This window comes from Haemaphysalis longicornis, unplaced genomic scaffold, assembly GCF_048455015.1.
Source record: "Haemaphysalis longicornis isolate Haplotype H1 unplaced genomic scaffold, Haemaphysalis longicornis Haplotype H1 scaffold_7, whole genome shotgun sequence".
Lineage (NCBI taxonomy): Eukaryota > Metazoa > Arthropoda > Arachnida > Ixodida > Ixodidae > Haemaphysalis > Haemaphysalis longicornis.
Window position 1 is genome coordinate 61,250,363 of NW_027526422.1, and position 14,885 is coordinate 61,265,247.

At 52.9% G+C, this 14,885-nt stretch overlaps 1 protein-coding gene across 2 annotated transcripts in view; it reads right to left on the bottom strand.

Moving 5' to 3' along the window:
- LOC144145793 (cyclin N-terminal domain-containing protein 1-like) overlaps positions 1-14,885 on the bottom strand; it is a 134,260-nt gene that overhangs the window by 117,084 nt on the left and 2,291 nt on the right. For both annotated transcript variants that reach the window (XM_077677532.1, XM_077677531.1), the window contains exons 2-3: positions 11,759-11,862; positions 8,807-8,981 (exon numbers count right to left, since the gene is read on the bottom strand). In XM_077677532.1, coding sequence (XP_077533658.1) covers positions 8,807-8,981; positions 11,759-11,862 — 279 coding nt within the window. The remainder of the gene's footprint in view (positions 1-8,806; positions 8,982-11,758; positions 11,863-14,885) is intronic.

Sequence of the window (14,885 nt, forward strand, 5' to 3'; positions counted from 1 at the left end):
CCACTCTACCTGACCACCACCTGCACCACACTTCCGCCACAACACAAGCTCACGTCACCCATGTCGGCCCTTCTTCCTACAGCCAAGTGGCCCAAGGACTTCCCCGACGACCACACGCCAGTCACCAAGCGCAGGTGAGCCCCCAGAGCCTCCCAGTGACCCAAACCTCCCCTCCCACCTACTTCCACACCTCACCCAGCACCACCTATGATCACGTAATTCGTGAAATGAAAGCTCTGCGCGAAACAGTAATTCGCCTCCAACAAGAAAACGCCCGCTTGGTGCAGGAGAACCAATCGCTGCGCCAACGTCTTACCACCTCCCCCGCCATCCCTGCTACCCCCTCCGCAGCGCCCTCGCCTACTCAGTCATCCACTCCTCCTAATCCCGCCCGACCACCCCCCTTGAAACGCAAAGCGGAAAGCGATACTCAACCAGCCTCTACGGACGCGCCCCTTACTCCGCATGAGCTCCGCGCTGAATATCAATCTATGTTCGCGTCGCGTCAGGGCCAGTTGACGGCACTACAAAGTGTCCACACAAGAATTACATTCGGAAATGCTAGAATGGATGCGCTCGTTCGCTCAGAACCCACCGCCCTCTGCGAACCTAACTCCTGCGGACGCCCCCATACCCATAGACGCCGACAATGACCTCTAAAGACGTTATAGCCTGGCAATGGAACTGCCGCAGCTTCAAGACGAAGCGGGCATCGCTTCAAGCTTTCATCACCACACTGTCTCACACGCCTACAGTCATCGCACTTCAGGAAACGGGCCCTAATGTCAAAATGTTAAATTACAAAGCATACCGACACTCCGATTTTCCTCAGCTGGCAACTCTAATACACCGCAACTACAGTGTAGAGCAGCGCAGCCTGCCTTTCGACATTCCACACATATTCACGACCATCCTCCCCAAACGTATAGGACACAGACAACTTAACGTACTTAATATCTACAGCTCTCCCCGAAACACGCAACACACATTCCATGACATCTTCCAATCGGCTCTCCAGCACGCAGGCCACCAACCCCTCCTCATTATGGGCGATTTTAATGCCCCGCATATTGCGTGGGGCTACTCCCGCACAACTCGTAAAGGGCGCCTGCTGTGGGAGGCGATCCAACAACTCCACCTCACCACTCACAACGACCCTGACCTCGCCACACGCATAGGAAATAGTGTACAGCGCGACACAGCCCCCGATATCACTTGCTCACATCGTCTCGGCCCTGCCACTTGGCATCCTCTTCCACATACCTTGGGCAGCGATCACTTCATTACCGAGTTGCACACCACGATACACATCTCTTCAGACGAGCACCCACAGCACACGCATATAACGGACTGGGATGCATTTCGCTTACACAGTCAACATATTGCTCCCCCTGACCCTGACAAAGACACTGACCTCGAGCAGTGGGTCGCCAACCTGTTGCACGCTAAACAACAACACGAGAAACTCGTAGACCCGAAAATCCCCTCCGCCTACGTGGACTCCAAAATGATGCATCTATGGGAGGCTTACAGTAGCCTCGAGCGACGGTGGCGCAAACACAAGCACCGCCGAGCCCTGCGCCGCCGACTCGAACTCCTCCGCACCGAAATTACACGACACGCCGAATACCTTAGGCGGGCCAACTGGCACCAACTCTGCGACGAAATGCGGGGTACCCTCAACATGCGTCGCACCTGGGCTCTATTACGACACCTGCTTGACCCTTCCAAATCCAAATCCAGCCAATCCTTACGTATCACACAGCTTCTCCACAAGCAAGATGGCACCAAGCAAGATATCATATCCCGCCTTAAAGCCCTATACATACCGACCTCTAATTCCCCCGAGCCACCAATTGCACGCTACGCCGGAGCTCCCAACCTCACCCTCGATGCTGAAATTTCCCGCGAGGAAATCATACAGGCCTTACGTTCCCTGCGCCGCCAAACCGCACCAGGCGCGGACGCCATAACTAACAAGCTACTCCGACATCTTGACGATACTTGTATTGATCACATCACCACTTTGTTTAACTACCACTGGGAGCACGGCACTCTTCCCAGCTCGTGGAAACACGCAAACATCTCTCTAATCCCTAAACCCAACAAAACTCTTGCACTTGAACATCTCCGGCCTATATCGCTCACTTCATGCCTAGGCAAGCTCTTAGAGCATGTCATCAACACCCGCCTTACTGCCTACCTCGAAGAGAATCAGCTCCTCCCACCCAATATGATTGGTTTTCGTCCTAGCCTTTCGACCCAGGATGCTATGCTCCAGATTCACGCTGACATCCTCGCCCAGCCACCTAAATCTGACAACGCCGCCATCCTCGCACTTGATCTACATAAAGCTTTCGATCATGTTTCCCACCACGCCATCCTCGACTCCGTCAACCACCACAATCTTGGCAGTCGCACACACACCTACATAACAAACTTCCTTTCTAACCGCACCGCTACACTGCGCCTCGGCTCACTCCACACCACAACTTTCCCTATGCCCTCTCGCGGCACGCCCCAGGGCGCCGTCCTTTCTCCGCTTCTCTTTAACCTGGCTATGACGCCTCTCGCTCGCGCACTTGAGCACACCCCCAACCTCCGATCTGTGATCTATGCTGACGACATCACATTATGGGTGCCCAGCGGTAGTGATGCCATGATCGAAGAGACCCTCAATCAGGGAGCCTCTATCGTACACCAGCATGCCCAAGCTGCCGGTCTCTCTTGCTCTGTCTCCAAATCAGAATTACTTATATTACCTCCACGGCGATCCCGGTCCACCTACCTACACGGTGCCGCCGATTCCATCCAGGTCTCGCTCGATGGCACAATTATTCCCCATGTCTCACAAGTCCGCATCCTTGGCTTTATCATACAATCTACTCGCAGCAGCACACACACCATCGCCCAGCTTCGCACTTACACCACGCAGATCATTGCCCTCATTAAACGCATCACGACCCGTAAAAATGGCCTCGTTGAATCTGAGCGCCTTCGCCTCCTTCATAGCTTCCTCATCTCTCGCTTCTGCTACCACCTACCGTATGCCACCCTCACCCTCACTCAGAAGCAGTCCTTGGACGCTCTTTTAAGACGTGCCTATCGTGCAGCGCTTCTCTTGCCTACACACGCCCCTACCGAACGACTTCTAGCCCTAGGTCTACACAACACGGTGACGGAGCTACTCGAAGCGCACCGCACTGCCCAAATCACTCGCCTATCCCAAACGCCCACCGGCCGCTGCATTCTTGAACGAGCGCATCTCGACCCACCCATTCTACTCGATCCTATGGCTACCATCCCTCTCTCAATCCGCTCCAGCATCCACATTAAACCCCTTCCTCGCAATATGAATCCCGCCTTCCACATTGGTCGCCGTTTAGCCCGTGCCCGGGATCATCTCAGACGCTATTCCCCTTCCCCGAGCGTCGTATATGTAGACGCGGCTGAGTATCCGAGCAAGCCCGCTTTTGGCATTGCGGTCATAGGAACACCTGGTGCCGACCCGCAAGCTTCAGCCACGGTGCTCACCTCGACCTCAGTTACCGCGGAGGAGGCGGCAATTGCCCTCGCTCTTACCCAAACACCCACCCCTCTCATTATATTATCAGATTCGCAACCCGCCATCCGAAATTACCTCAAGGGCACCATTTCATCACTGGCCCTCCAAATTCTTCGCACTCGACCCCCTTCCGAACCCGTGACGCTGCTGTGGACCCCGGCCCACACCGGCATAGGTGGTAATGAGGCTGCCCACCACCAAGCCCGAGCTTTGACACACCGGGCAGGCGCTTCTTTTACACCTACACCCGGCGTTCCCGAGATGTCCCATTCGGTACTGCTCACATACCGGGACATCACCCAACATTACCGCCTCCTTCGCAGACAACTTCCCCCTCCCCACCCCTCCCTTACCGCCGAGGCTGCCCACATGTGGCGCCTTCTTCAGACTCACTCGTTTCCTCACCGCACTCTATTAATGCATACGCACCCTCACCTCTTTTCCTCTCCCAACTGCCCCTTGTGTGACGCACCGGACACGCTCTATCACTCGCTCTGCGAATGTCCGCGCGATCCTTTCCCACCTCTACCCTCCCCCACCCTCTGGGAACAGGCTCTGGGGTGCTCGGACCGCGACCTCCAAGAACTGGTCACCGGTCGTGCCCTCGACGTCGCGGCGGCCCTATGGGCCACCGCCACTCCCCCACCCTAAAACCAGAGTTTCAATAAAGTGGATTCTCTCTCTCTCTCTCTCAACGCCGGCTTTAGCGCGTTCGTTCTCTTCGCCGCCGTTGGCATTGGGCGAGAGAAAAATTACGCCCACCTCCCCTAGCGGGAACCCTGGTGTGATGCAACGCATCTCATGGGGGGTTCCGTTGGCGTTTTCCATCGTATTGATTACGCTTATAGCAGGGAATCTCACGCGAAGGGGAGGTGGGCGTAATTTTCCATTTTCACCATGCAATGCACATGCAGTACACGTATGCTCAGGTACCGTCTTTATTGCAGACGAGAATGAGTGCCTTGTGGTCCGTAAAGTGCACAGTTAGGGGCTCGACGATTGCATCAAGCAATCGTCGAGTACTGCGAGAGAGTGCAAGCGTAATGCGGACGACCGTCGACTGAGACCGTCGGAGCGCGGCATGCCGCTTTACACTCGAGAGAGCTCCAGACCGGCACATCAAGATTCTTGGCATCCCGATACATGAAAGCGGAGGTGCGGCAACGTGGCTACGGCAGCTAGAGCCTAAGTGGAAACAGCTTCTGCATCTTGTAAAACGCATAGCCCACAAATCCGGAGGAGCCAGCACACGCACAGCTCGTACCCACGACAAGCTGGAAAATACTACACCGGGAGTGTCTTCGGGTGATAACGGGCCTGCCCCACCATGCCCGGGTCGAGGAGCTGCACCGCTACTCTCGCATCCCGCCGCTCAGAGACATCATCGCAGAACGCAGGGCAGGACACGATCGCCGCCGTCTCTACACGCCAGCGGGCCAGTCGCTCCTAGAGCTGGACGGGGAACAGCTGGGTGAACAGATAGAAGTGCTCCGCGCGATCGCTCCATGGGACGACGTCCAGGTTCGTGTCACGAAGCCAGTCACGCGCCGACGCACGAAAGGGGATCACACGGCCCAACGAACCGCCCTTGCTGAGAGGGCTGACTTCCAGGACAACGCCATCTTCACGGACGCCGCCTGGGACCCAGACACCTTCCGGGGAGCGGTCGCTGCCGTCCGGGGACAGCAGCGGGATGCGCAGGCGTTTCAATACTGCCAAGAGCAACCTGTGAGGTCACTTGAACTGCAGGCCATCCTTTATGCACTAGAGAAGTTGACTGAATGTGCAAGGACCAGCCCACTTTCTGTGCGAGGACAAACCTTCACAATTTTTACCGACTCTTTGGACGCCCTCAAAAATCTGACGAAGACACCTAGAGCCGGCACTTTGGCGCACAACGTGAAAGTCGCTTGCGCAACCCTTCACGAGCTCTACGGCGTGATGGTGCGGGTGGACTGGGTCCCGGGGCATGCGGGCAGCATAGGAAACGGCGCCGCCCATGACGCGGCGAGCGAGCTGTTACGTTTCCGCTCGTCCCCCCTTGACACAGTCCCTCAGGCTTCGCTGCTCTTTGACCCGGAGAGAGAGAAAAGACTTTATTCAAAGCGTCCTGCATGGGAGGGAGCAAATCCGGCCACGCAGGGCGCGGTGCTCCCCCGTCTTACACTACGTCTACAGTCCTATAGGCGTGTGTCGGGCCTAGATCCCGAGGCTACCGTGCCCCGGCCCCGCTCGGACTACTCGGGCTCCCTCTAGGGGTTCCCTTTCGCCTCTGCAGGGCCAGAGCTGCCTCGAGCTGCTGGACGGCCCATCTCTGGTCCTTCGGCTCCGCAGAGCCCACACACTGTCTCACACGCGGCGGGTACGCACCGTCCTCAACACTGTCACAGCCCCACATGATGTGGGCCAAGGTAGCCGTCGCCCGCGCACACATGCTGCACACCTCACTCTCGAAGAGTTCCGGGCACACGTGGCGCGCGAGCGCCGGGGTCAACACGAGGAACGCGAGCGGATGAAGGTGCAAGCCAAACGAGAACTGAGGGCGAAGGTGCCGCACAATCCCCACCCACTTCCCAAAGGGCTTCCGCGCGGTGCGGAAGTGCTAATATACAAGGCTAGGACAGGTGCTGCCCTTACGAAGATGTTCTGGCCAAGTGGCGAGCACACACTGCATCCAAAAGAGCTCGTGGCGGTGACCCACAAGTGGACATCACCGATCAGAACGAGGAGGGCGACCAGGCAGCCACTGCGACGTGCTGCACGTGCAGTACCGGTGCCTCTCCAACGTTAAGGCACCTACTGTGGGACTGCCCCGGCCTTTCGCCGCTGAGGAACAGGCACAAGGGCGCCGGCGTTACATCATTGGAAGAATGGACAACCCCGCCCCCTCACTTGGACGCCGCGAGCACGATCCTTTCTTTGTGGGAGTTCGTGCGAGCGGCAGACCTGACCGGACGACTCTGACGGCCGCCCCACTCCCTTTCCCTTCTCCCCTCTTCCCCAACTAGGCTACCAAGCCCCCGTATCGTTAATAAAGTTTCATTCATTCATTCATATTCACAGCGCCCGAAGGAGAGGAGAGCGCGGAGAGAGAGAGTACTGCACATGCGCAGCGCCGCCCACCGGCGGCTAGCAACGGAGTGAGAGCGTGCTGCGCCAACCCGCAGCTGTTTGGGAGAGAGTGTTTGCTATCGGAGAGAGGAGAGGAGGAGAGGCGCAGCTGTGCGGACAACGCCGGACAGACGCACGAAGGACAGAGGGGCGAGCATGAGATGCGTTGCATCTAAAAAAACGCGCGCCAATCCACTTTGTGAAGTTGGTTGGAAATCGAAGCTGTAAACGATACCCACAACGATTACCCATGTGGTGTCACTTGAATTCCCACACGTGGCTCTACAAGGAGTGAAACCATGATAAGTGAAATGTACTTAACCACACCCCTTATTGCTTCAAAGATATTATGCGCTAAGGTTAAATCAAAGCATGATTTATGAACGGTGGTTGGTTGAGTTGTATTGGTGAAGCACATGAGGGGAAACTTTTCTTGTAAAATTAAAGGAAACTCAAACCCGGTGTTAGGCGATCTCACTTATCCCCCTCTCTGCCGCAGCCGACGGAGGCGACGAGATCAGCGTCAGGGACGGAAAAGTGAGATGTCATGCGTTGGTGTGAGCTTCCTTTAATTTTTACTAACTCCTATCGCATGAGCAAGGCGTGCACACAGCCGCTACACGTGCCGTGGGCGGAGCGCACAGCGGCGCGAGAGGTCGCGTGCGCTATCACCTGCATTCAGCGAAATCGCTGGGGGTAAACCCACAGCTGTACTCGGTGAGTGCACCGTCTGTCTCCCCAGTCTTCTGTATCCGCGTGGGTCGTAGCTCGATTGGGCTCTCGCTCCGTTTCTCTATTCATTCCAAGTTCAAATCCTGGCGGTGCCAGTAACTTATTTTACTTGTTCGCGGGAGTTTTCTGTTGACACCAACGGTCGCGACAGAACCCTTGAGGGCAAAGGTAGAAAGCTTCGCTTTAGAAAAAAGATAGCAGCGCACCAAGCCCGCCGACGTGATGAAGTGCGAAAGCACTACATTTATAGTACTGCGGGATGAACTTTTATTTGAGTAACGGTTTTAAATGTATTAAAGTTGTTCCTGTCGGTATACTGTGGGCGCCGCCATCCTTCTCTGGCCGGGAGGAGCAGAAGCGACCACAGCGCGGGTGGGGAGTGTGCTGTAGTGCGCCGCGCAAAGTGCCCTAGCTGGCTTGCTGGCGAATGCTGCGCCTTTGGCTGAGGCAGTTTGTGAGGTTCGAATTTCGTCAGAAAAGCCGGAAGCGGAACCACGTGGGGCGCTCGCCACTATGCAGGTGCGGCAGATCACGTGCCCTATTTCTTTTCAGCTGTGCTGTCGTTCGTACTTCCGCGCTCGGTGTTCACTCGACGTTTATCTATGACCATCCTTCGGTCACGCCGCCGACGCCATCTTTTTTTTCTCGCAATGAGATACGTAAGGATTCAGCCTTAAAATGGACCTTTTTTTAGTAGCGCTCTGCGCACGAGCTACTCTCGCTCCCAGCGACCGATCCGCCATTCTTGGGGGCAAAATGTAAACAAAACGACGCCATATTCGATTAGCCAGCTGCGAACGCCGAGCCAGCTAAGTGTTGCTCCGTCTTCTGAGTCGTGAAAGCGGCCGACAGATAGGCGCTACGGCTGCCATCGAAAAACTTCTCTGCCACAAAAACCGCGCGTGGCGTCTGGGACGGCTTCCTCAACTGCGCAGGGCAGGCGGAAAAGAAGGGCGCCTGTTCTTCTATAATCCCCCCATGGCCTAACGAGATCACCCCGCGCGCGTGGGTGATCTCGGAGGCCATGATCCCCCAAAAAGGTAGAGTTCCTCTGGTAGGGATGTAGGCTCCCTAGAAAAAGGTCCATTCTGACGCAGTCTCGGCGTGGGTAGAAATGTGGCTGCACTTCTGATAGTTCTCCGTGTCTCACTGTTTGCTAAGTGTACTCCCAAACACGTGATCATGAACCCGCGACCAACCGTGTCTCACCCTTCAGAGCACGACTCGGTATTCCTCCCAGGTGCGGATGTGGCTCGCAAAGATGGCAAGCGCGGTACCTTACGCACGCCTACATGACTCCACGTGACCGGGGGGTATACACCCACAACGCGTAAGATTGGACTCACATCCACGCGGTGTACTAGTACAGGGATGACGGATGTGCACCGGCACGCCTACCCTGACGGTGGAGGACATCTTGCTGGCGAGCTGTATGCACGAGAGCAGGCGCAGCGTCACCTGACCGCGCAGCCTCGTCACCACGTCGTCCCACGAGACGTTGCTCGCCGCCGCCGCCGGTCCCGAGGGATGGCCCAGCTGCTGCCGAAGGTCGCGTACGTGCTGCACCAGGAACCTGCACGGGCAGCACGAGTTTCATTGAAGCAATCTAGCATTTCGCACCAAAGACATTATGCTAGCTGCGTCTTGCCTGCTAGCTTATGCGTGCATTATGACGAGGGGGGCGAGGCTATAAACGCTAATGCATTGGTTCACAAATGGGGGTCCGCGAGAGCATTTCAGGGGTCCGCGAATCTTCCCTCAATAGTTTTCCTCCGCCATTTATTTTTCTCGATTTTGTCAGCATTTTATAGTGATGATGATGATGATGATTCATGATTGCTATTGGTTTCCCCTTTGTAGCGGTGTGATGACGTGTCATCTTACCAAAAAGGGCTAATATACCTATGTTTTCCACCCTTGGTCCAATACTAGCGCTGTTCAGGGCAGGCACAAAAAACTTATTAGGCACAAAATACTCTTTTTTTTCCTGTTACAGGTGGTAACTGTCCTAAGCAATATTCCCCTCTCTGCTTTCATCCACCAGCATTCTAATCTTCTTTTCGTCGCCTCGACAGCCTTGAACTTAACTTCTTTGTGCTACCCTTAAATTCCAGGGCTTCTGGATGCCGAATATTTCTCTTATGTAGATTTGGATGGATACCCTCGCATTCTAACACTATGTGCCGCATAGTTTGTTTCTTTTCAGCAGACCAAGCATACACCATAATTTTGTGAATACTTCCTCACAAGGCTCTTAGTTCGCAACCAACCTGCTCTAGCCTCAAAAAGCAAAGCACTGCCCTGGGAATTATCGTAGAAATTTTCCTTTCTGATGTCCAATTTCTCCGCCCTGTACATCTCTAACGACGTTTTAGCTCCCATTTTTTCTCTCCATTTATTCGTTTCTATCTGCCTTGCCTCTTTTTTGGTTACCTTGGCTGTTTTGGATCCTCCACTGTACTTTCCGTATTACATCATTAGCCTTCCAGTCTTCCTTAACCAGTGCGTGTCCACGCTTTTCAAGTATAGGTACCTAAAAACCTTAGCTGCCCACCTACGTTGATCCATTGCTCTCAACCCCATCTCAAAACATATTTTGCTCTGCGCTTCTCGAACTTCAAACGACGCCCATCCCATATCTCCCTGCACTGCTTCGTTAGTTGTTTTTCCATGCGCGCCTAAGGCCAAACACCGTTCTCTGGTTCACTTCAAGACCAGATAGAACGTCTGATTTTAAGCAGAGTACAGCATGCGCAAATGTGAGACCCGGAACCCTTACTTCTTTCCAAATTCCTCTCACTACTTCAAATTTGTTATACCCCCACAGAGCTCTATGCTTCATTATAGCTGCGTTTAGCTTACCCTTACCCTTAAGTGCTTTCGCAATGCAAAATGGTGGCTTCGCCGAATTACGTGTACGTTTAGCTTGTCCGCGGAGCACATATTTTAACATCTTATTTTTGCACAACACGCTAGCTATGAGAAGGCAAAAAACAGACCCACAAAAGGCAGCATATAGGTGTTTAGAAGGCTTATAGATTCAAGTACAAATTGTTTGACATTATGACACCGAGCAACATACGCTCCATCATGGGGTCCTCTATCACTTTCGCAAGCCCAAAAAGGGGTCCTTGGGGCAGTCATGGCTGAGAAACACTGCGCTGATGTATTTGAATGCGAAATTTGCGACGCGTCTCTTGTGATTTAGGATCTTTGTGAAAAAGTTTCACGCTCTCTTTATTTGCGACGACTAAATTTATTGCACAGCAGACCTTCGTTATAACGAAATCGCTGCATTTGAAATCTCGCCTTGTTCGAAGTGTTTCATCTCCGGTTTGAACGAAGTATCGCATATAACGAAACCCGTTTTCTGTCCCAATGGCTTCGCTATAACGGAGGTTTACTTCATAAATATTTGTCTTCAATACTGAATACCTAAATATTTCGTTAATAGAAATTCCATTGTGCGGTAGTTGCATAATTTCCTGCGTTTTAAGCCCAATGTGAGCCTCATAGTCCCAACGGGAAATGCCGTGGCGCCTTACATAAGGGATTATTAGAGTGAGTGAGTGAGTGAGTGAGTAAGTGAGTGAGTGAGTGAGTGAGTGAGTGAGTGAGTGAGTGAGTGAGTGAGTGAGTGAGTGAGTGAGTGAGTGAGTGAGTGAGTGAGTTTACAAAGCTGAGGGTTCCATCCTAGCGACGTCTTGGGAGGAGCGTGCCTTGCGGTGCGGCGAACTGTAACGCAGCACGAAACCACCTTGCTTTTTTAAAGCGAAAGCTTTCTTTGTTGGACCGATAGAGTCCTGTCCAAAAACTAATGCGTTGCCCCATAGACCCGTTGGCCGACTGAAAAGCTCTGATAAAACCTCTGCACACACGGCGCCTGCGTGAAACCGGGCTTCCATTGTGTCAAAGCGGTTACTTGAAAATCGCGAAAAATGAACGGTTCTAGATGAGCCAATACAAGCATCAATCCTGAAAGAGTGCCAAAGTAGCATACCTTTATCTTTTAAACCACGTATCGGCATACGTTTAGATCGTTCGTAGATGAGTTTACTTAGTGCGCGAAAAATCGTCGCGTGGGTCCGTTTTTTGTTTGCGCATTTGAAGGTTTGACAATCGATTGGACAGTTTTAGCGAAGGTTTGGACGCAGTTCCGATGTTAGAAAGCTTTCGCGCTTCTTTCCAACTGTCTTTAAGAAGGGACGGCAAAGTTTTATGCTCCAGGAGTGAGCGACCTAAATGACGGTCTCTCAACGTGTTTCTGGCTCTGGGTGACGCTGTCATGGGCGGATGAGTCCGTGTAGCCATGCAGGCTATCGTGTACAACGGCCGCACGTGGGCGCGCACCTGTCCAGAAACTCGACCGCCGTGAGCTGGACAGAGATGGGCAGCTTGAGCCGGGCGCACGTCTGGAACACCAGCTCCACCGTGGTGCTCGGGGAAAGGTAGTCCTGCGGAGAGACGACACGGAGAAGGAGCTTTTAACAGCGGAGCTGTTTACGCTTGAGCTTGGTCCGGTGGCGTTAGCTAAAAAAAAAAAAAAAAGTTCCGAGGAAGAAAAACTGCGCCGCCTGCAAAGAGTGCTCCACCGAAGGTAAGGTGTTATTACAGTGAAGCCGACTTTCACGCCAGCACACGGGGCATATACGTATGCGCACCTCTTACATACCATTTTAAAGGTGCACTAAAATGCAAAAAAAAAAAAAAAAAAAGCGCAGCTTGCATTTGAAGTGCAAGGCTGGAGAAACAGCAGAGCTGGGGATCGACCTAGCTTCTTCCCCCAGGGAACCACTGTCAGTGTGGGGGACCGACCGGAACGGCCTTGTAAAATCCGGCTAAACTTGTCAGCCAAGCCAGAACATCGCAAAAACTAACGAAGTCTAGCAAAACCTAGCAAAACCAGAAGAAGCTATAGGTCGATCCTCACCTGAGCCGTTTCTCCCGCCTTGCACCACTGCGCTATTTTTTTTTTTTTTTTTTTTGTTTCGGCGGTGCTGCAAACAAGTGAAAGAAAAGCCTTCTACTGCGATATCATTATCGCCATCATGTGCTGGATGTCTACTGGAAGACGAAAGGCGCTTCCCAGTAACACATATTATCCAGTGCCTGCCGACTTCCTTTGACGTCTTTCGAATTACTCAGTCCATCCCTCCAACTGGCTTTCTGACTTGCTGTTCCCTTCCCCGTGCTCTGGCGTACCGACCCTGCTCCTTATCTACCAGTATTGGGTTCCTCTACACCGGTGTCTACTTTTGTCAATTAAATACAGCGGATGCCTATTTATTCTTTAAAATTTGCTGCCTCCTGTTTATTCGCTTGTAGGAAATACGATAGAGCGGTGGAACAAATCGCGGTTTACGTTGCCTTCACTGTGAGCCTTAGCGTGCGCAGCCCTGCTGCCGCGTGCATGCTGACAGCCGTGGACACAGTTGCCCCAGCCGGAGAGGAACAGCGGAGCCGTTGTTGCTGGCCGTAATGTGAGCGGCGTCATAAATAAAATTGGCTGTGGCTTAACTCAGTTATGCCTGGGTATGCGCAGCGAGAGGTACGGTTAATGTTATTGTTTAGTTAGGTTCTCTGAACGGTTACGACGCTTCTCGAGGCGTGCGGCTCGTTCTTCCTCCGTCTCCTCGGCTCGCTGTCTCCTCTTGGTTTCGTTCCTTCGACGAAGCCTGGCTTCTTTCAGTCTATCCGACTCACTTTCCATATCTGACGACGAATCCCACCGAGCCGCCCCTTCAATACATAGGATGCAACGCCGGCTCCTCCTGGTTGTTGCAACGCGGTTTCACCGGCTCCTCCTCTGACGTCATGCCAGATGGCGCGGCGAGCGGCGCTGCCAGTTGCGGCGGTTGCTAGGCAACCGCTCAGCTCGCGGTGCGGCCACCGGCCACAGCGAAATGACGAGAATACGGCAATTGTAGCTCTCGTTACAAAACTTGGTCATAATTGCTCCCGCCTTTTAACGCCAACGTGAGCACACGCCTCACGAGAAGCGCCCCGCGTCGTCCAGGCTTGCGCGTGGCGGTCGCAAAAAAATACCAAGAAAACAGTTCACGTGCGTCCGAGCCTCAAGAGGAAAGCACACGACAGCTCGCGCTACAAACGCCCAGTTCGCGAAGCCGGTTGCCGCCGGTTCTAGCGTGTGCTGACGCGCTCCACTTTAGGAGAAGTGTAAAAGCCTGCGGACAAAACGATCCGGGCCCGCCAGTCATGCATGAGGAAGACGACGATACAGGTAGATATGACAATGACTACTATTACCACAGTGAAAAGCTACGACGGAACATGGAGATAAACAACTTCAAACTTAATTCCATGCGTGGTTGTGTTTCCTTCAGTGCTCACATAGAAAGAAATTCTCCGGCTTCGATAGGCTTCGCCATTTTTTTTTTTGTATCAGTTTCACTTTCAATGAGTGTAAAAAAGAGGAATAATTTCTTTCGTAGCGCAAGAAAGAATGTTTCACCATGCACTTTCAGAGGGCTTCAGTTCCGGAATCGCACTTTAAGATAAAGATAGTAACTAAAATGTCAACTAAATAAGTATGCTCATTAATTAGATCCGTGACTGTATAGAAGTAACCGCGCTTCTGCAGCAGCCGACGTGTCCAATATGCTGATTTCACAATTACGAGTGCACTAATGAAAGTCGTGTTCTTTTGGGGTTTTTGTTCCAAGAAAGCTTGCAGCCCGTAAAACTGACTTCTTTCGCATATAAGCATATCGCTCTGAAAGCTGATACCGAGGCGAGCATGAACTGCAAAGAGCACGCCCCTTTGGCGCCGCAGGCGCATCCAGAATTTTACTACGAGGGAACGTACAGTCGATTTATTGTGGGTTTTTTTAACGCGGCGACTCAACACGGGCGATGAGGCGCGCTGTAGTGGAGGGCTCCGGATTAATTTCGACCACCTGGGGGTCTTTAGCGTGCGCCGAAATCTCGTACACACGGGCGTTTTATGCTTTTCGCCTCTATCAGAAAAGCGGCCGCCGCGGCCGGGAATCGAACCCGCGTCCTCGTGCTGGGAACGTACAGTCATAGACAACTGAAATGCGACCACGAAAATATGAACCAAAACAGGCAAAATTGAAAAAATACTGTTCGTTCGGTCCAATAATGGCGGAATATTGGCATATTTGTAAAGCCCAGTTTCCCAACTTTGGTTTTGTAACTAAGCCAGGCGTCATTTTGAGTTGCGTGGGGGAAAAATCGCGCACTTTGTGTTTTTATTCATATTTTCTTGTTCGCGTTTCATTTGTCCATGACTGTGCATTCAAAATTTGTTTTGAAATTCAAAATTTCTCGTTCGCTCTTTTTTGCGATTGAATCAAACAGATACTGACAAAGAAAATGCTCGCCAACCCACCCTGTGAAGGTGGTTGGAAAGCGAAGCTGTAAACGACACCAACAACGATTACCTATGCGACGTCACTTGAATACACACACGTGGCTCTAGAAAGAGTGAAACCAG